General features: G+C 47.9%; 1 protein-coding gene across 2 annotated transcripts in view; it reads right to left on the minus strand.

Annotated features, from left to right (window-relative positions):
- Positions 1–1106: 1106 nt before the first annotated feature.
- The window catches only part of MAP3K9 (mitogen-activated protein kinase kinase kinase 9), an 84172-nt gene continuing 63945 nt past the window's right edge, over positions 1107–21333 (minus strand). The window contains exons 6-12 of one of the 2 annotated variants that reach the window (XM_002754062.8): positions 20781–21021; positions 18401–18523; positions 16909–17062; positions 14578–14646; positions 13030–13142; positions 10683–11486; positions 1107–9006 (exon numbers count right to left, since the gene is read on the minus strand). In XM_002754062.8, the coding sequence (XP_002754108.2) occupies positions 8522–9006; positions 10683–11486; positions 13030–13142; positions 14578–14646; positions 16909–17062; positions 18401–18523; positions 20781–21021 (1989 nt within the window). In that variant the 3' untranslated portion in view covers positions 1107–8521. The remainder of the gene's footprint in view (positions 9007–10682; positions 11487–13029; positions 13143–14577; positions 14647–16908; positions 17063–18400; positions 18524–20780; positions 21022–21333) is intronic. The other variant, XM_078335274.1, reaches the window with a different exon arrangement.

Here is a 21333-nt window from a genome sequence, read left to right on the forward strand (position 1 = left end):
GTAAATCTTATTCACATGTCTACAACTCCATGTGTTTGCCTTCTTAGCTCCATTCACAACTTCACCAGGAATGTCAGCATGGTTAGTGGTAGGGAGTAGGAGACAGCACACACTCACAAGTGGCTCTGAAAGCCAAAATCCACAAGCTGTGTGAAAGTCAACTGTGAGCAGAGACTGCACTGTTCAGCACTGTCATTTACAAAGGCCCCCATGGTCCTGCTGGAGGCTCTTAGACCCTCAGAGAGGCTTCTCACTCACCTCCTCTTTTCTGCAGCATTTCCATCTTTCTCCAGTTATTTTTTTCTTACATATGAAAATTCACTGGAAACAGTCCAGTTACTTGAGCATTCAGTTTAATTAAAAAGAAAAAAGCAGCTGGTCGTGGTGGCACATGCCTGTAGTCCCAGCTACTCAGGATGCTGAGGTGGGAGGATCGCTTGAGCCCAGGAGTTCTGGGCTGTAGTGCGCTATGGTGATCGGGTGTCCGCACTAAGTTCAGTATCAATATGGTGACCTCCCAGGAGCAGGGGACCACCAGGTTGCCTAAGGAGGGGTGAACTGGCCCAGGTCAGAAATGGAGCAAGTCAAAAAACTCCCGTGCTGACCACCAGTGGGATCGTGTCAATGAACAGCCACTGCACTCCAGCCTGGGCAATATAGCAAGACCCCATCTCTGAAAAAAAGAAAAGAAAAAAACAGCCGGGCACGGTGGTTCATGCCTGTAATCCCAGCACTTTGGGAGGCCAAGGCAGGTGGATCATCTGAGGTCGGGAGTTCAAGACAAGCCTGGCCAACATGATGGAACCCTGTCTCTACTAAAAAAACAAAAACTTAAAAGCGCCTGTAATCCCAGCTACTTGGGAGGCTGAGGCAGGAGAATTGCTGGAACCTGGGAGGCAGAGGTTGCAGCGAGTCGAGACTGTGCCACCACACTCCAGCCTGGGCAATAAGACTGAAAGAAAAGAAAGAGGGAGGGAGGGAGGGAGAGAGAAAAGGAAGGAAGGAAGGTAAGAAGGGAGGGAGGGAGGGAAGGAAAAAGAAAGGAAAGAAGAAAGAAAGAGAGAGAGAAAAGGATGAGTTTATGAAGAACCACAGCAAACCAGAAGTAATCGTTCTAACAGTTTTATTCAAGTCTCTGTGTGCTCTGGCACTGGGACCAGGCTGAGATCGGCATTACACTGTAATACAATAAGAGGTTTAGCCACTGAACCAAGCCTGCTTGGCCTCCCTAGTTAACAATTTACAGTACCTTGAAAGAAAAAAAAAAGCCAAAGGAAAGAATCTGATGTTTCCTTCAGGACTTTTTCGTCTTTAAATATTGTTGACAACATATAATAACTTAAATCCCAAAGCAAAAGGGGAATTCAAGGACACGGGGCAGGACACGTGGGCAAGACAATGGAGCATTGGAGGTCTAGGGATAAAAACCAGTAGCTAATTACAGAGGAACCAAACACATACATGAACTTTCACTTCACCTAGACTTAAAAGCCCTAGAGGGAGAAAAATCCCAAAGAAAGCTTTTCTGTGAACTAAGTAAAACCCATCTTCAACTCCTTTCCTTAATCCTCTAAAAGATCACCTTAGACTATAAGGTATCTGGGGGTCAGAGTGGGGGAGTGGTTGTGAGTCAATGTGCAGGATGAGTAGTGAGGGAACTCAGACAAGAAAGTGACAAGTTCATCACCTCCCTTCTTTGCTACAACTGGGTATCAAGGGCATGTGGCTCAATGTGCCAGAAAGGCAAAAGCCTGACTTCAAGCACCCAGGGAGGAGACATGAGCTACAGTAAGGCTTCCAAGCTCAAGAGACTGGGAGAAAAGTGAGAAGCTGGAATGAAGAGCAGCAGTGGGGCACCTGCGGGCTGGAAACAGAGGAGAGAGGCTCACAGCCTTCAGTGGTGTTTGGACAAGAGCTACAGAATTGGTATGTACAACTCCTGTGTGCTTCAAACCCCTGGAGTCACTAGAGAGGCAACAGGGAGAGGAAGGCAGCCAGCAGCATTGAGGATGTCAGCTGAGACCTGCACTCCAGCCTGGGTGCAAGTCCAATCACAGGCAGATGACAGGCGAGCCAAGGACATGATTCCTCCTTGGACAAAGGGCAACCTCAAAACCTAGGTGGACCTGAGCTAGGCCAACTTTATCTCAGAGCTCCTTAGCAGCGGCTTAGAAATGTGCTCAGAGGAAAGAGATGACTTTGGAGCCAAGCATATCAGCAACTTGCTTCCTCGCTGTGTGACCCTGGGCAAGCATATTACACAACTATCAGAGCCTGTTTCCACATCCTTAGATGAGGGTAATACCCACCTCCCAGAATTATTGTAAGGAGTCAAAAATTATATATATGAATTTCTAGAATAACACTCCCCACATGGAAAAAAATTTAATGATTTCTTATCATTTATTACTAGTCTCCATACCTAGGCCAGGATACATCTATGCCTCACTCTGATGGTGATGAAGAAAAGAGCCACAGCCAGCATGGCTTCTGAACTGGAGGTAGAGAGAAATGATGAGGATGAAATAAAGATGACAGAGGATGATAAGGGTGGTGAAAATGATACTAGCAGAGTATGTGATGAGCCAAATTCTGAAGACTCACTGCGCAGGCACAGAGCTAGGGAAAGTGGCTCCTGGCATGCCAGGGAGTGAAAAAGCCTCCATTCGCTTCAGTCTCTTCTGAAATCTGGAAGAGCGAATGAATGAAGTTTATTCACTTCTCCTAGAATTCAAAGATGTTCCAAAGAGGTTTAAGATGAGAATCTAAAGGAGCCTCTGCCATAATCACTTCCCTTCTCCACAGAGCACACACACACCCACAAGTGTCCTCAGGGCTGCAGAGAGCCGGAAAGGCAGGCAGAGAACACCAAGGAAATGTCACACCCAGGTGTAGATCCAAAGTTAAAAACTCCCAGATGTTTCACTGCTGTAAGTCTACACTCCTATTTAAAGTCAAGCACTCCCAGAGAGCTGCTGCCTCACTCAGGACTTGAGGGGAAGGGTAAGAAAAAAAACATGAAACCTATTTCACAGTGGTACTTAAGTCCCTCTCACAGGTCCAGGGGAGGGACAGGCAGAGCTGGGTCTAGAATGGAGTGAGGCCCTCGCCTTGGTGCAAAATTTAAGGGGGCATCAAAAACAAAAAAAGAACTTCGGTAATCACGATAAATCATATTGCAATGCAATGTTTTTTAAAAATCAGAATTGCTGAAAAATTCCATGATGAATGCAGTATCAAAATTTTCAGTCAGGCTTTGTCTGGGTAGGTGTCCAGGTGTGAAGGATCTCAGGAACGGGCAGCATACTACTTCAGAAACCCAGCCTTGGACTTTGTGAGTGCAGGGCAAGGAACACCATGTCCCTGGGGCCTTCGTTCCCCAGAACTCCACTTGTGACTACTCTGACCTCTGGGTTCAGAATGCCCAGACACCAACCCCACATGTCCCAGTAGCAGAGGCCTGCCTGTGCACGCCTGGAATTGTATTCTGGTGTCCCATCCTGATTCACCTAACTAGTAAGACACCTATCTCGATAGACACCTATCATGTCCATACCTGCCAATCAGCCTAGTAAAACTAGGTGGTGAGTGCTTTCAAGGAGGGCAGGTCAGACCAGACAGGTAGGAAGATGGGTCAGGGGAAAGGTTAACAAAGAGGTGTGGAAAAGCTCAGCTCCCATAACCAGCTGGCCCCCAGGGCTCTTCTCTCTTTCCAGCTCAAGGCCCAAAGCAGGCTCCCTGTAGGGGTTGGAGAACCACAGGCAGTAAGAATCAGTAAGGACCAGTCCTACCGGCTCCTGATCATGGAGTGAGCCCAACATGCTGAAGCACAAAGCAGGGCTCCCTGAACCACCTAGGGAGGCCACGGTACTTCCAGGGCCCAAGAAGGGAAAAGGATGAGGAAGGGTGTGGACATGACCATCAATATCTCATCAGGACAAAATGAGAAACAGCAGTCTGAGAGGAAGTCCATAAGAGACTCACCTGGCCTGCATAGCCAACTGGAAGTCCCAGGATGGGTCACGCTAATTAGGCACCTAAACCCTGTTACTTAGCCTTAATCAGCAGGATTTCCACTTCCTCCTCCTGCCATCCAGGTTGCAACACCAGGGAAAAGCCCAGAACTGAGGTCCTCCCCAGAAATAGCAATGGGTTTTCCTTTCATATGTGAATTTTCATTAATAGGAATTCCTAGTCTAGGAATATGCTGATCTGAAAGAAGAGATGCATTTGGTAATGTGTTTCTAACAATAGCATACCTTGACAAAGACAAGTCATTCCCAGACCTAAAGCCAAAGAGAGAGGCAGGTACATTAGGTTGATCCATATGAAACAGCTGATATGCGACGGTTAACATAAAACTGTACATATATTTCATACACACGCACACTTCTCTGCACAAGGGAAGCCATCTAGCAAGGCTGCAGTTTCTGTGCAAGTCTCAGGGCTCCAGGACCATGTATTTTAAAGTTAGAAGGGCTTCGGGAGGGAAAGTAGATAGTATCGTCCCCAGTTCACAGAAGGCTTTTAAAGTCCAGAGAGGGGAAAAGATGAACAAATTCACACACCCAGGAAGCAGGCAGCTTTGATCACTAGGTTCCCGCCAGCACAGTTTCCAACCCAAGGTGTGCCTTCACAGCCACCCAGTCCTCAGTGCCCTCTGCTCTTTGCTTTGTTAAAAGTGGATGAGTTAGGTTCGTTAGGGAGGTGTCTCCTTCACACAGGGGAAGGAGAAGGCAGGGAGGACTCCAATGTGGAGACCACAGAGGCAAAAATGTTCCTGAAAAGTCAGGTCTAGATGTCCTAGGGGTATATCATTGTGTCTCTGAGCAACAGGAGCCTTAGGGAAAGAGACCGTAGTGACCATGACATATGTCCCAAGGGCAAGGGGACCCTTTTCCAAAGATTTTTCCAGGAATTGGGATGATTCCAAGCTCTAAACAAATCAGACTGATGACCCCAAGAAATCAGAGACAGCCAACTGTCACTCTGACATTGCTACCAACCTTCCTCTCCCATTTCCTTCTCTGTAAGACACAAATGGTGAGGATGACATTGGCAGACTGTGTCCGACAAGTTAAGTGGGGGAATTAGGAAAGAATGCTTGTCAACACCAGGTGCTACATAAATGCAGCAGAAGGGCATGGGCCTGATGGGCCCCCATTAGTCATGCTCAGCCACCTCCAAATCGCTCCTCTTCTAGAAGCCAAAGGACAAAAGGCAAGTTCCCTCCAGGCAAAGGTCTCAACTTCAGCAACTCACCCTATAGAGATGAAGGAAGCTCCCTCTGGAAGCTGGCAAGGAGCTGCGGTGCTTCACTGACTTTCTCTGATACATAGACCCAACGCCCTTGAGAGGAGGCATGTGATGACTGCTTTGAAAGGAAGGAAATCTGAGAGGGGCTAAAGAGACAAGCCTATGGCCACACAGCAAAAGCAGAATGGGGAATGCAGCCAACCTGTTCAGTTCTCAGAGCCCAGTGGCCTCACTCAGCAATTGGTCCAAGCACTTTTTAATTTCTCTTCACTTGAATTTTCATCTTTAAGCATTTCCGCTTCTCTACTATCAAGTGTATCAAATGTACAAGGAAAATGATGTCATTTTGCAAGTCAGGAGGAAAAGTTAGCACTATTCTGAGTTGCGCCAAATGTAAGATAACATTGTGGCTATTATTGTTACCAGAAGACCCTAGGGATGCCACAGGATGCCAAGTGAGGGGTATCCACCAAAGCCTCTCAGAAATAACATCCAGATAACTGAGGTATCTACTCAACCTCCTGGCAGCAGTCTGGGTCCCCAAGGGGGTCCCCAGGGGATAATCCGAATCAGCGGTAGGAGCTGAAGGATCCAAGGAGCAGGGGCAGAGAGCAGTATCTGTTCCTATCACCATCTTCCATGTAGTGAGCACCTAACAAGAGCAAAAGGAATACGTCTTTGTGCAAAGGGAAGGCAGGGGAAAGCAGGGCCAGCTACTGCCACTCAAGTGGCTTCATCCATAGCTCCAGGGCCTGCTCCTGACCAGGACCACAGAGCATGGGAACCCTAGTGAATAGAAAGCCACTGAGCCCTGCTCCTTAGCCTGTCTCTAGTCTTGCCCCACAGAGAGAGGGTGGCAGCCAGGGGCACATCAGAGACCAGGTGTGTAGGAGTTGCGAGATGGTAACTGTTCCCTCTTCGTGGATGCTCACAGCAGCACCATTAGATAACCCTGCTTTTGCTTCTTTCAGGTACAATGATTTCCTTAGCAAAGGCCCAGCCTTCCTTTGTCTTTCCCCACAGTGGACAAGTAAGGATGACATTCAATCTCTCACTCAATGGCGGGTGTCCATCATTTAATCTATACTACATCAGTTACACTACATCTTTCCAGGAAAGATGGCTGCAACTTAACACAATGGCGAAAGTGAAAAATGAGCAAAGGAAAAATCTCTGCCTCATACCGTAAAGCACTGTGTACAGCCAGCATGGTTTGGAGGGCCACAAGAGGGCTATTTAGCTGAGCCAAGTATAGACAGATGTGTTCGTGGCTTAAACTGGGGTTATGGAGGGCCCAGGGGAAGGAGGGCACAGAACAGACTTTTTATGTACTTCTCCCCATCAAGAATTAAGAACGATCACTAGGTTGGCTAAAACTTCTGGTAAAATTCACATTTTTCTTTCCTAGCCCAGGAGAAGGAGAATGGGGGCAAAAAGGAATCCTTTACATCTTGGCTTCACTGAACAAAGAGACGGACACAGAAGAGAAGCAGTAACAAAACCTTGGCCAACAAAACCAGTAGCGCCTCCCCGTCCAAGACTTGGTGGGTCCCTTGAACCAAGGTGCTAACAGGCTCATAAAGCAAGGAACAATTTGAAAACCAAGGTCACCCCTTTCGTCATCCCCAAGGCGGGACATCTATCCTAGTTATAGAGAAAGCGCAGCGACCAATTCATCACTGTTGCCAGCCGCACATCCAGGCAGCAAATGCAAGGAACCTGCTGAGTGACCTCCAATGTTGCCAGAGAAATACTCCAAGACAAAAGACAGTGGAGCAGCATTCAGAGAGTCTTGAGGGAAGAGCAAAATGACCTTGAGACTCTACTCCCAATCAAGTCATCATTCCCACATAAAGACAACTGTTCATACATAACACAAGAGGCCTCGGAGTAGTGGCACTGCAAGGACATCCATGAGAAAGCTTTAGAGGAAGCTCAACTTTCAAGTTAAGGAATCAACTTCCAGAAAGGTCAGGGTTGTCTTCTGCGATCCTTCCTACCCAGCTCATGTCCAGAGCCCAGCACAGGCCTTGGTCAGTTTCCAGTATGAGGGACCTAGAGGTGATCGTACATCCGTGGCTCCCTGGGCGCCTTATAAATAGCGCTTTGCCACGTGCATTCACAGAAGGTACTCCTGCTGGCTCCATTTCACTTCAAGGGCATCACAACATGGACGGCCCAAGGGAATGAATTCCCAACTCTCAGTGTCCAGGACCCACCTTCATATGTTATTCTGGGGCACTGCAGTGATATCTACCAACCAAACACATAACTGAAAGCCCACAAACTCCAGGGATTAGAGTGAAGACCAAAGGAAGGGAATGACGCAAAGTTTAGACAACAAAAGGAACAGGAATTTTGCCTCTGACTTAGAACTGGCACCAGTGAGTGAGTCCCCCAAGAAACTATTCCTGGGATGAGCATATGATTCTATCGGAACCTGGTCTGACCAGATCCTGACCCCAAGCAGGTAAATGGGTACCTTCAACAGTTGCTGGTTTGCCCTTTGAGTGTTTCTGAAAAGAATAAGGACATACTCCATTAACCTCTTCACTGCAAGTTCACTGTATTTTTCCCAACACCCCATTCCCCTGTTCTCACTGGGGCAGTTCCCCTTTCCACCAGTGGGCTCACATAAATAGGTGGGACACCTGAAGTGCAGACAGGTAGTGACAGGTCTATCAAGCCCTATGACCCCACACTGGGCTACCTCACTTTCAGTCTTCCTGCTAGCATGAAAGGGCTTAGGACACAGAAAAGCTCCCACCTCCAACCAAGCCAGATTCCGATAGCTGGGTGTTGGGGGACAGCAGATGAGGAGCAAAATCAATCACAGAACATTCAATACTGGTGTTTGGGAAGCCAAACTCAGGGCTAACAAAGGGACCCCAGGACAGCTCTGCGCACACCCAACTGGCTGAGGAGAGGGAGCAGCAGACAGATTTGGCTGAGTGACTCTGCAGGGTCACTCTAAAGGCAAGGAAGACTGTGGAGGGTGGGGGACATGCATGCACCCCTCCCTCCCCTACACAGCCAGAACTGATGGCCACAGCCCCTCCAGTGGACATGGGTAGATAGACCCTCTGCAGGGCAGGAGACCCTCTGAAGTGGCCCTGTCCCTTCCATCTTCAAAGTGCATTATCAGTGCAAGAAGTAGGGCTGGATCTCAGGGGGTCCAACACTGAGAAAGGGCTATGCCCGCCAGCTCCCCCAACTGCCCCATCTCCTCTGGCTGTCCCCCTTGCCCACCCCAATCCTTTTCATGCTAAGACCAGAACTCCTGCTGGATCTCATAAGGGGCAGGCCTGTGTGTGTTCAGTTCCGCTCTGCACAGCGGCACAGTGCTGTCCTGACTCTGCCCCTCTGCGTCCAGGTCCAGGAGTGTCCGCTCAGCAGGGGGCAGTGGCCCCGCCTGGAACGGGAGCAGGGCTGGAAGTCCAGGTCGCTCCTCCACAGTGCTGCTACTGCTAGCAAAGCAGGAGTCCAGGTTGCTGGGCGTCTCTGTGCTGGAGCTGTTGGCTGGGGAGGTGCTGCGGGCGTGGCTGGGGGACACAAACCACCAAGGGTCCAGCCGTTGCCGGTTGGCAGAAGGACGTGGCCGAGGCAGAAACTCCAGAGTCTTGGGTCTCTCTAAGGTAGAGTCCTGCTGAGTGTTCCAGCGCCTTGGGGTTGGGGGGAAGACCACATTGGGGTCAGGGAGACGGGGGAATTCACCTGGGTCTCGGCTGGGACTAGGGGTTTTCAGCATTCCTGGTCAAAAAAAGACAAAAGGAGAGGCATCAGAAGATGCACCGTATTTCCAGGCTAGATATCGACTACTCCCCCACAGCACTACCAAATCCCTCTGTGCTCAGGAGAACATGAATCAACAAACATTTGTGGAGCATCTACTATGTGCCATGCAGTGGGCTGGGAGGTACTGGGGACACAATAATAAACTAGAAGGCCATGATCCCTGTATCTGGTAAGAATAGGATATATGGGGGTCTTATCTATAATGAAATAACTTAAGGCAGATGTTGGCAAATGACACACAAGCTGGCCACCTGTGTTTATAAATGAAGTTTTAGATGGGGTATAGTGGCGCATGCCTATAATCCCAGCACTTTGGGAGGCCAAGGCAGGAGGATCACTTAAGCCCAGGAGTTCGAGACCAGCCTGGGCAACATGGTGAAACCTCGTCTCTACAAACATTTTTTGCAAAATTAGCCGGGCATGGTGGTGCATGCCTGTAGTCCCAGCTACTTGGGAGGCTGAAGCAAGAGGATACTTGAGCCCAGGAGGTCAAGGCTACAGTGAGCTGTGATCATGCCACTGCACTCCAGCCTCGGTGACAGAGTGAGACTCTGTTTGAAAAAAATGAAAACAATAAAATTGTATTGAAACACAGCCACATCCAGTGTCTGCTTTCCCACTACAGCAGCATAGTTGAGTAGTTACAGCAGAAACTGTATGGCTTCCAAAGCCTAAAATATTTACTATCTGGCCCTTCACCGAAAAAGCTTGCTTGCTGACCCTGACGTAAGGGCTCATCTCTTTGTTTACTGTTCATTCATGGTATAAACATGTGACAGGAAGAGAGCTAGGTATCAGAATTCCAAAGGTGAGTCATGTAGGGTTTCTTTTCCCAAAGAGGTCACATATCTGAGCATAACCAAAAAACAGGAGGGCAGGTCAAGCCAATGGTTAAATATAATTGTTGTTGACACTTAAGTGTCATTGAAAGGATATTATCATCCCCTCTTTCCCTACTGGATTAGAGGCTGTTTCCAAGACAGACTTAGGTCACCCAGGGAGCAAGAGATGGTGACAAGAAAGACCGGGGATGAGTGTGTGTGCCCAGGTGTCAGGTCTCAGGTGGAGTGGACAGGCACATGCACAGCAATAGCAATTTACCTGGATACATCTCCACACCTAAAGAGGCAGGTATGAGTCAGGGGTGAGTGCTGAAAGGTATCGATGAATGGGTGGAAGCCTGCCTTCTGAGTGTGTGAACTAACACTATAATGAGAGGCAAAATCCCAGCTAAGTGGCAGAACATACCCTTACCACCTACAGTGCAAGATTCCTTCCTGGTAAATGCATCATCCTCCTCAGGGAAAACTAGACTCCTGCCCTTCCTGTGCCCTGAAAACACTACCCTACCCTAAGACTCAGGGCCTGGACATCCAAAGGAGTCCCAGGTCTTCTGATTCTTCCTAGAACCTGCCTGTCTTCTCTCAATCCTCAGGGAAGACCCCCTGAGGCACAGGTCAGAGAGAAGACAGCCAGCCCTGGCCACCTCCCTGATCCCAAAACCACATTTCTTGATTGGCTGAGTAAGAGGAGGAAAGATGTTCAATCAAATCCAGAGGTGGAAAGAGAAAATAAGGCCTGCAAACAGAGAGGTACAAAGAAAGGCAAGAGAAAAGAGGAAGAAGTCTCACCTGCTCCTGGACTGGGGCTCAACCCATTGCTGGAGGGGCTCCTGCTGGCTAGGAGGGCCGCTGGCTTCAGGGCCCCATCAGAAGGAGTCCGCCGGTGACTGCTGGGCTGCGAGGGGGCAGTGAGGGTGACATGGGTGGGAGTTAGAGATTGGTTAGGATCTCGTTTGAAGCGCTCCACTCGGACATTGACCAGGGGGTTGTGGGTACATGGGGTCAGGGGAGGGGCCTCGACTGGGCTAACTGGCATCTCATACACGACGATTTCATCGCTGTCGGAGCGCAGCAGGGAGCGTGTGGAGTTGCACTCGGAGATGGAGGAGAGGGAGAGCAGCGTCAGGGAGGCAGAGGGGTCTCCTAGCAACAGCATGGGCTCTTCCTTCTTGAAGAGTTTTCGGGATGGGGGGCTGGTGCTCCGACGAGGACGGCTGGACCTCTGAAAAAGACCCTCCCGTCTTTTCTTCTCCTCCCGGGCTGGTGGCTCAGGCTCCTCCACGGGAAGCAGCTGGCACTTGCCAGCTTCCAGCAAGTCAAACCCTAGGCCTGTGGCTGCCAGAACGGCCCCACAGCCGAGCAGAGCCACCTCGCAGCGGCGGTGGTGAGCACCACTCCGCTTGAGGCTGTTGGTTGGTGTCAGCTGAGGGGTACTGGTGGCCGAGTTGACTGGGGTGGGCTCCTCATGGATTCCATCACTGGAGGGGCCATCCCCATCCTCTCCACGAGGGAATGGGATACAGAGGTAGGACTGGTTGGGTGAATGCTGTAGATGACTCTCTCCAATCCCTGGGCCTTCACTGTCCTCATCCTCTGTGAAGATGACAGGAGTGGCAGAGAAACAGGAAATGCAAATGAAGTGGCAGGTATAAGAATCTGGTCCTTTCCCCTAACCCAGGCCTCCTGTCTCAGTGTCAGGGACACAAAGGTCCAGTGGTGTGATGAGCAGGACGTGGAACTGAACACTGAACCAAGAGGGCTTTATCCACCCCCCAACATGGGGAAACCACTCTCCATTCCAGAGCCCATTTCCTTATGAGCAGAAAAGAAGATCCGCTAATTGGCCACTTCTTTCATAAGGGACCTGTGATAGTTACTTGGGTATCCACTTGACTGGACTGAGGGATGCCTACATGGCTGGTGAAGCACTGCTGCTGGGTGTGTCTGTGAGGCTATTTCCAGGGGAGACTGAGAAGTGAGTCAGAGGGCAGGGAGAAGAAGACCCACCTTCAATGTCGGTGGGCACCACCCAAGTGACTGCCAGCAAGGCTAAAACAAAGCAGGCAGAAAAAGGGGGATGCTGAGCTTGCTTAGCTTCCTCTCTTTCTGTCTACCTTCTGGAGAGGGGCTCTTTATCTCCCCCTGCCTTTGGACATCAGAGTCCAGGTTCTTCAGCCTTTGGGCTCTCAGATTTGTATCAGAGGCCTTTCAGGGGCTCTCAGGCCTCAGACTGGGGGGGTTTCCCTGCTGCTTTCCCTGGTGTTAAGGCTTTTACACTGGGACTGAGCCACTCTACTGCCTTTCCTGGGAGCCACACTACAGGCTTTTCTCATTCTCCAGCTTGCAGATGGCCTATCATGGGACTTGGCCTTTGTAACTGTGTGAGCCAATTCTCCCTAATAAACTTCCTTTTGGTTCCTATTGGGTCTCTCCCTCTGGAGAACTCTAATACCGGGGCCTTAACACAAAGTACAGTATGAGCTTCTAGGACACTTAACATTCTAGAACAGAAACATTCCCAAAGTTTTCGTACCTTAAAATTAAAAGGGCCTTAGGGTTTCTGGATTAATGGCCTAGCAAGTTGTCTTAGGACCAGTCTCCTGCAAAGGATTAGAATCCCTGGTGCAGGACAACCAATCTACTCTATCAAGTGATGTATTATGACCTTGGAAATCTACAGAGACAGCACTGTCTGAGACAGCGTGGAGAAGCACGTCCCCATTCAGTCATCACAGGGCAACAGGGGAAAAGCTTCCTGGGAGGAAGGCTGCAGTGTCCTTACTGCCACCCCCCACTTTGTGGACTTGCCACACTGGAGAGCTAAACCCAGATATGGTAAATGGCTGACATAAGGCCTCACCCTTCTTCATTGCTCTAAGAAGACTACCACTGGTCCCTTGGGGTAGAACTCCAAGGGCAGGCTCCATGATGGCAGGAGGAGGAAATGACAATTTGGGGAGACTCAATGAAATGGGAGAAGAGCAAACTAAGAAGAGATAGGGTGGGGGGCAGGAGTTGAGTAGAAGGGGAGACAGTCTCCATGAAGCAGTGCTAGGGGTCCTTAAACAGTCCTAGAAGCTTGGGCAAGAATGCCCTGAGGGAACAGGGAGAGAGCCAAGACAAAAGCCATGCTTACCAATCTCCATAAGGCTGGTGAACCCTGGCAGGGCCGGGCTACTCCTCGGGCCCTTCACCAGGTTGGGGGCACTGGACGACCACTGCTTATAGCCATCTACCAGGGACTTGAGGCTGAATCAGAGGACAAAAGGAAACTGTTAGAACTGGTTACCTTCCTTACTGGACCCTCAGCTCCATGGGTCTATGGAGACATCACTCCCTACCTGCTTGATTCTACCAAAGAGCCTTGGAGTACATACAGGCAATGACTCTTACCAAGCCCACCTGCTTCACAAACAGAAATGTACATGCTCCAGGGAAGAAAGGGCAGTGACATGACCCACCCCGCTCACATGCTGCTATGAACTGTAGAAAGAACTAATGAGCAGGCTGGCAAACAGACAGAAAGAATAAGGATGGTCCTGCTGGCAAGGGTCTTGCCTCAGCCCATCTTAAGGGAGAGGCACTCAAAGCAGACACTGAACACAACACATTATGGCATTACTGTGATGCAAAGACCTGCGAAGCCAGGCAAGCGCCGACAGCCAAGCTAGCAGAGGTGGACCAGGCTACTCCACGCACAGCATTTCTCAGGCTCTCCTTCCAAGCTTTACGGCATGCTTCGGCAACTTTCAAAGCCATCCCCTTTTCAAAATGAAAAATCAACCAACAAAGCCACGCCAACCCAGTGCACTGTGGGACAGACCTATGTGGGTAGTGCACAGTGCTGAAGCAGAGCCCTCGGTTTAGCTGGGGATGGAGAGACAGAGGACAGGAACTCGCTTTCAAATCCCTGTAATCAGCTCATATGGAAAGCCGGTAACTCTCCGAGGATACAGCCCGGGCACCCTGCCAACCCCCTTGTAGGAGGTGGGAACCAGAGGCCTAGAAGCACTGGTCTTTTCCCTAGAGAACAGTAAAAGGGAGGACTGAGGAATCCGTGGGCTATAGTTGCCCTGGAAATATCGGGATTACGAACAGAGTGGCTTTCTTTTTTTAAGGCTAGAAAGAATCATTCAACTAAAGCCCACTTTCCCCAAAGTCCCAGCCATCTTGAGAGAGGCAGAAGGACCAACGTTTTCCCTGACCTCGGAATTGCTCCGAGTGCTATCAGAAATACCAGCAAATTAAAGTACGTCCCAACCACCACTGGTTTCAACCAAATTATAGAGCAAGAGACAAGCATACTGCCAAACCCACAGCCTGGGCTTCCAACTGAGACTCTCGTAACATCGCTTCCAGCTCTGGAAAATCCAGACGAGTAAAGTCAAAACCAGTGCTGAAGACCAAAGGATAAATAGCCACATATTGCCTCTTGAAAACCAAGAGTGCCAGGAATATCCTAATTGGAGTGGTCAGTGGAGTGAAGAATAAGGTAAAATTAGATCAACACAGGAATTTTCCCAAGGTGCACAATGGTACTGCTTACAACAAAAACAAAAACAAAAAAGTCAGTTCAGCCCTGGCAATAATGAGGCTTGATTCTATGGGGAATGCTGTGAGAACAAGGAAATGGAGGGGAGATTGTTACCAGGACAGTTGGTGGAAGGGTGAAGATGAGACTCACCCCAAGTGGAAATGTGGAGATTCTGATGGGGTACTTAAACCATTAGCTTTCTCACGTCTCTGAGGGGATCTTCAATGAATAAAGAGAATCAGTAGCAGGCAATGGAGGGCACATCCAACTCAGCCTCTCCCACACCACAACACCCAAGGCTGCACTCACACTACATCGCCAGCTGCTTTCCCACTGTCCAGCTGCAAAGCCCACACCATGAAAGGATCTTAACAAGATGGTCCTGTTTAAGCCACGACAGGCCCAGGACAAAGCTCCCTGGGCAGCTGCAGCATAGTTGCAGGGGGCCTGTGAATCCATAGATACCCAAGCGGTCTATAGACAGGTATGCGTTTTGGACAAATACGTATTATTTTTTAAAAGAACAAGGATGCAAAACTCACTTAACATTACTGAATTCAAAACGGCCTTTGGTCATCACATATTTTCTTTAGTCAAAAGGTACTAAAACTAGAAATATTATATAGAAATTCTCAAAATTTCATTAAAGAGGTCTTCACTCAAGTCTGGGTAGAATATACTTTGATTTCTTCAATGGGAACTGAGAATCATGAAAAAAGTAAGTCATGTATTTTTTAATTCCTTCAAAGTTTGTGAGGAAGAAAAACATCCAACGTTAATATTTTGCAATGTGAAATAAAATTAATTTACTACCAAGACAAAAAAAAAATCTTTAAATGAAGCAGAACCATAGGAATTGTTAAAATCCATAGCCAGCCCAGTGAACTCTATCTGGAATCACATTAATGTCAAGAAATATCAAGAGACTCAGGGTGACTGAGTTTCTCAGACCCAGCTCAACCCCACTCTAGCCTAGGGCTCAAAGGACAAACTAGAGAGCTCTCACTTAAAACTTAGTAGAAGAATCTGCCATCCCCCAAGGATTCCATTGCTGGATTCTTATATAGCTGAGGTAGTTTGCCCTACATATCTAAACTTTCTGCTCAAAGGTATCTAGTGATTTCCAAAGCCTAGCTTCAGGGAGTCAATCCTTTATGAATCAAACTGTTATTTTTACCTTCAGCTCAGATCTGACAGGGGAAAGTAACAGATTTGGGACATGAAATCTTAGTATTTAAAGGACTACCAAGGCCATTTGCAGGTCCAGGGCACTTGTAAGGCTAATATTCAACCTGAGAAGCTCTTTAGAAAGTCACTAAAAAACGTAGAAGGAAACTACTGGCTATCCTTGCACGTATTTAATAGAAACATCAAGAAACACTGCTAGCTTCTAACACCAAGAATATGAAGTATAAATGGTTCCATCCATTCTTTGGGTATGATGTAAAATGCACGAGAAGCAGTGTCATCACAGCTAATATTTACATATGCTCACTATGGGCCAGCTCATCCTCTCTGCACTTAGAAAGATGAACTTATTTAATCCTTGCCTCGACTCCATGAGACAGGTAATAATGTTATCCCATTTATAAATGAGAAACCATAGGGTCACACAGCTAGGTGTGGTGGAGCCAGGGTTACGCCCAGGCAGTCTGGTGCCAGAGTCAAAGATCCTCACTACTACACTATGAGTGCATGGCCTGTGAAGAACTGAGGCTCAGGGGAGAATCTGACTCCTAGGCCTCAAGCCCACAAGTGAGAACGCAGACACATTCAAAGCTCTCAGCCCCCTTGTGCCCTGCCCAGAGGAGGCCGTCATATATGGCAGTATGGCTACGGGGTAAGGCCAGAAAGAAGTTCTAGCGGCCCTGGAGTTATATACAACTGCACTACCAGGGCTACTTGCCCCTGCTTCAGGAAGAACCTCTAGGTAATAGAGTCCTGTTAACTCCTGCTCTTTTTTCTCTTTCTTCTGCATGAATGCTTTAAGAAAGAAGAGTCAAGTATAAGCAGAACACTCTGGCAAAACTTTTTACATTTGGTTCATGCTTGGGCTACTCACTACTCTGAGTAGAACACCTTCAGAGGTTGGCAAACTACTGGTGGTGGGTTAAACCCTGCCAGCCACTTGCTTTCCTGAGGTTTTACAGGAACATAGCCATGCTCGTTCATTTACATGTCGTGCATGTCTGTGGTGGCTTCTGTGCTCCAATAGTGGAGCTGAACAGTTGGGACAGGGCCATAGGAATCACAAGCCTAAAATAGGTGTTATCTGGTTCTTTACGGAAAAAGTTTTCCATGCCTATCCTAGGGGGTTCCGGGAACAAGGAGGTTGAAAAACTGTTGTAAAGATTAAGAAGCTTGTAATTTCTCAGCAAGTGTTCAAACACATAACAGAGAAAAAAAGATATTTCATTTCATATGTTTAAATGGTGCATCTATCTTCAAGTGAGAAAGAATTTCATGTAATCTGGCACTTACCCTTCATCTCCTGAGGCAAGCTCCTTCTGACCAAGCGTCCCTGGCCCCCACGTCCGCCCCTTCTTCTTTGGAGCCCTCTTCTCCTCCTCCTCCCCCTCCTCCTTTGGGATGACTGAGCTCCTGCCCCAGGTTTTGCTGCTTTCACCTGGTGTCACTGTGAATAACAAGGGTTGGACAGGATCTAGAAAATGGACAGACAGGGCTCCCCCAAACTAGCCTCTACAGCACCAGACACACACACACATTTGGAGCTGCAGGGAAGTCAGACCTTATCAAAAACTCTGTGCCCAAGTGGAACCTTCCAGGAAAGTAATAGAGTTCTCAGCTATCAATCATTTTGCTCTCTCAAAGTATTAAACATGGAAAAACTTCTTCAGTTTTCACAAATCCAATGAAAAGCTAGAGCTTAGGCCAGCCAGACACCAGAGTTCCAAACAGATCTGACTTAAGGAACTTGTTTTGTTGGGTGGGATTGGATAGTGAACAAATAAGGAAGAAGGTAAAGGGGGAAAAAAGACAAGGGGTAAGGAAGGTGTGGAAATGCAGAAATTCTTGGAAAGAAAGGGCAGAGAAGGAAGAAAATGAGGAGTTCAAGGTTATGGAAAAGGAAGTCAGGAGTAGGAGAGGGGAAGGAATAGGCCTAGAGTAAGAGAGATAAGAGAGGAGGAATATTTTCTGACATTAATACCTGGGAGCAAGGGTTGAGACCCAAATGCCCCAGGGACTGTGCTTATGTCATCAATGAGCAAAGTGAGATAGTCACCAAAACACAAAGAGTTGAAGGGGCTGAGGCAAAATATGGAGTATATGGAAGCTGCTATATAGCCAACTGCAGCCACATGAAAAAGAAACCACTGATTTGATTTCATTTTTAAAGGAAAGGTAGAAATCTCGGATTTTTAAATAAAATCTCTCTGACTTTAAATCAGGGAAATGAATTCAGTCACATATAGGTGTATATTCACACACACATACACTTATATGTATGTGTGAGTATATTTTTTAAGCAAATACTACAGCAAAAGACAAAACTGGTCCAGATTTGGCCTATTATAAAGTCTTTGGCAAGTTTCCTTAGGCTCTATACTTTGAAAAAAAACCCTTCCTTGGGAAGCATGGATGAAAGAAAAACAATGATGCACCAAATATGGCAAAGAGTGTGCTGGGTTCTCAGGCCAGGTAGCAACCTGTATCTACATCACAAATCAGTTTCTAAATTGCTTTGCGAATCACTGAAGATCCCATTAGTACCCACAAATCCCTTTGCTGATATGTGACTAAAAGGTAGAGGAGGCAGTAGTAAAGTTAATGGAGAGAGACAAGGGGGAGGTCTAAGGGTTTGCGTACATATGTGCATGTATATACACATTGTCGATGAGAGGTGGCAGAAGTTATGGATGGAGCAAGCCTGGACCAGTCGGTGGCTGGACAGAGCAGGGGACAGGTGCCCCTGGTGTGTTCTGGCCCCAGCTAATTTGGGAAACAGTCTCACACTGGATGGCTCGAAGACGAGGAATGATGGTGGGACTTGCAGGAGGACTGGAGCGGCTGTTGATAAGACTCTTCCTTTTATCCATGGTTGGGGAGGCCTGCACTGTGAACTTGTGCTGGAAATCTGCTTGAGGAAAGACGAACACGTGTATGCATTAAAATTTCCCATAAGCAAATTCATATAAGAAATCTGACATTCCTCAGCATCCTTGAGGGACAGGCCCCAGTTTTCTGAAAAGCTCTTTGTTCACCTGGGAAATGTTCGCTTTTAGAATCATCTCTTTTTCCCAAGGGAGATGGGGAGAGGAATGTATGAAAAGATGGAAAATTCACTGTGCAAGTGAACTTCATTAGTGAGCTTCATAAAGCTGTCTATATAATGAATATAGATCGAGCAATTATGTACTAAGAATAGCTTTTTAGCTCATGAGATATTGTTGATTATTCTAGGAAACTTAACTTAAAATGATTGGTTTTACATAATCTATTATCAGATAGATTTGGTCCTCTTTACTGAGGGACTGAAGCAGGGAGACTGATTCTCCTCACTAAGTACAGACAGAACAGCGCATCAACAACTAGCTGTTGTGGGAACCTAGGGCAGTGAGGGAGCTGGAGCAAATGGCTCCAATTTTGACACATTCCAAAGGAAGTTACCGTACAGCATAAAGAATGAAAAACTTACAGCTCTGAATTTCTGTCTCCTCTGCTATCAAAGAGGTATATTAAACAGCTGCCTGCTTTCACCTATGTCTCCCCATTAGACTGTGATCTCCCTGCAAGTGGGAACTATAGCTTTTCTATCTGCATCCCAGCATGCAACAATATGCTGGCACGTGCTAGATGCTCAATGGGCACTTAAAGACCCCATGCTGCCCAAAAAGGAAAAACAAACGTGCAGCAAGGAAACCAGCAAACATGGCTCATGAACATATTCACTCAACTGCATGGAATGAGTTTCCTTATGTGTACTTAAGCCACCATTCTAGTGCTTAACATCATCTGCTCCTGCCCTATTAGACCATTCTTTCTTTGTTCCTTACACTTCTAATAAGCCTGCTTTCTAGGGCCTTACAGACTTAGAATACGATGAATATTTTTATCCACATCAACACACACTTTAGCATTCAGCTCCTTCCACGGATACATTACACACCACAAAGATTCTAATTCCTAGTTTCATATTTCTTTATATCTTCCCCAAGGCTGTAGTACAATAAATGTACCTTTATTCAACTGATGTGTGTGTCTGAAAGGCCACATGTAAATCTTAACATGTAAATTCTTATATACTAAGCCTCTTGGTTTAATATTATGATGTAAATTCTTTTTTTTTTTTGAGACCGAGTTTCGCTCTTGTTCCCCAGGCTGGAGTGCAATGGCGCGATCTCGGCTCACCTCAACCTCCGCCCCCTGGGTTCAGCCAATTCTCCTGCCTCAGCCTACTGAGTAGCTGGGATTACAGGCACACGCCACCGTGCCCAGCTAATTTTTTGTAATTTTTAGTAGAGACGGGGTTTCACCATGTTGACCAGGATGGTCTCGATCTTTTGACCTCGTGATCCACCCGCCTCGGCCTCCCAAAGTGCTGGGATTACAGGCTTGAGCCACCGCGCCCAGCCTGATGTAAATTCTTATTACATTCAACCTAATCTCAGTTAGAGAACTTATTAAAGAAACCTCAACCAGGTGCGGTGGCTCACACTTGTAATCCCAGCACTTTGGGAGGCCAAGGTGGGTGGATCACTTGAGGTCAGGAGTTCGAGACCAGTCTGGCCAACATGGTGAAACCCCGTCTCTACTAAAAATACAAAAATCAGCCGGGTGTGGTGGCGCGCACATGCAATCTCAGCTACTCAGGAGCCTGGGGCAGGAGAATCACTTGAACCCAGGAGGTGGAGGTTGTAGTGAGCCAAGATATTGCCATTGCACTCCAGGCTCTTGTTGCCTGGGCAACAAGAGCTAAACTGTCTCGAAAAAAAAAAAAAAGAAACCTAGAGAAAAGTTATCTTGCAGAGCCAACACTTGTGTCTCACACATGCACGCCCTGGAATGCTTCCCCTCAACTTCATGCTTCCTTCTCCAGGTTTGCCTAAGGTGAGATGTGCCCCTGTGAGCCACCAGGCTTCTAGCAGCCTGGATCTTGCCAGGCTGTCCTCACTTTATATTCTGTGATCACTCACATGCAACAATTTCCCTGGAGTGGGGTAGATTTTCAGCACACCAGTCTTTCCACTGGACAGAATGGCCTATTTCAAATAGGCTAGATTTTGAGCCCCAGGGTGTCATGTTTCCAAGCTCAGTTCCAGGCTCCCACAAATCCTCTGCCACACCAGTTCCTTGCCCTCCTCCCACTTCCCAGCCAGTCCCTGGCCACTGACCGGAAGGGAGGCTGATGCGGTTGCCGTCCTTGAGCTTCAGCCGGCTCTTCCTGAACTTGCCCTTGCGTTTCTTCACCCGGGGCTTCTCTTGGCACAGCTGGTGGATAATGATGTTGAGCTCCCGTTCCAGGATATCAATCTCCCGCTCGGCCAGCTCCTGCTCCCGACGCCGCAGCAGTTCCTCCTGGTTCTTCTGCTGCAGTGCAGCCCGGGTCAGTTCCTCCTCCCAGGTGCGAAGTTCCTGCAGGATAGGCAGAATCATCAGAGAAAAGACTGGGATGTTCCGTGCAGAGGGGTGCTGGGTTGAGGCCTGAGAGCTCCCAGAGGGCTCATGGCAACCTGGAGAGCTTTCCTATGATGCTCAGTAGAGACAGAGAGGGCTCAATAGCTGGTAAATGTATACCAGATCACCTTGAATGGTGGGGAAAGGAAGGCTCAGAACAGCCATACTGAGTGGACAGCCAGAGAAGCTAAAGCCATAGGCCAAGCCCTAGAGATGGGGGCTGACAGTTTCTAGTTAATTTTTAATTTCTCCTTCATTAAAATTGCTTGT

This window comes from Callithrix jacchus, chromosome 8 (assembly GCF_049354715.1).
Source record: "Callithrix jacchus isolate 240 chromosome 8, calJac240_pri, whole genome shotgun sequence".
Taxonomy (NCBI): domain Eukaryota; kingdom Metazoa; phylum Chordata; class Mammalia; order Primates; family Cebidae; genus Callithrix; species Callithrix jacchus.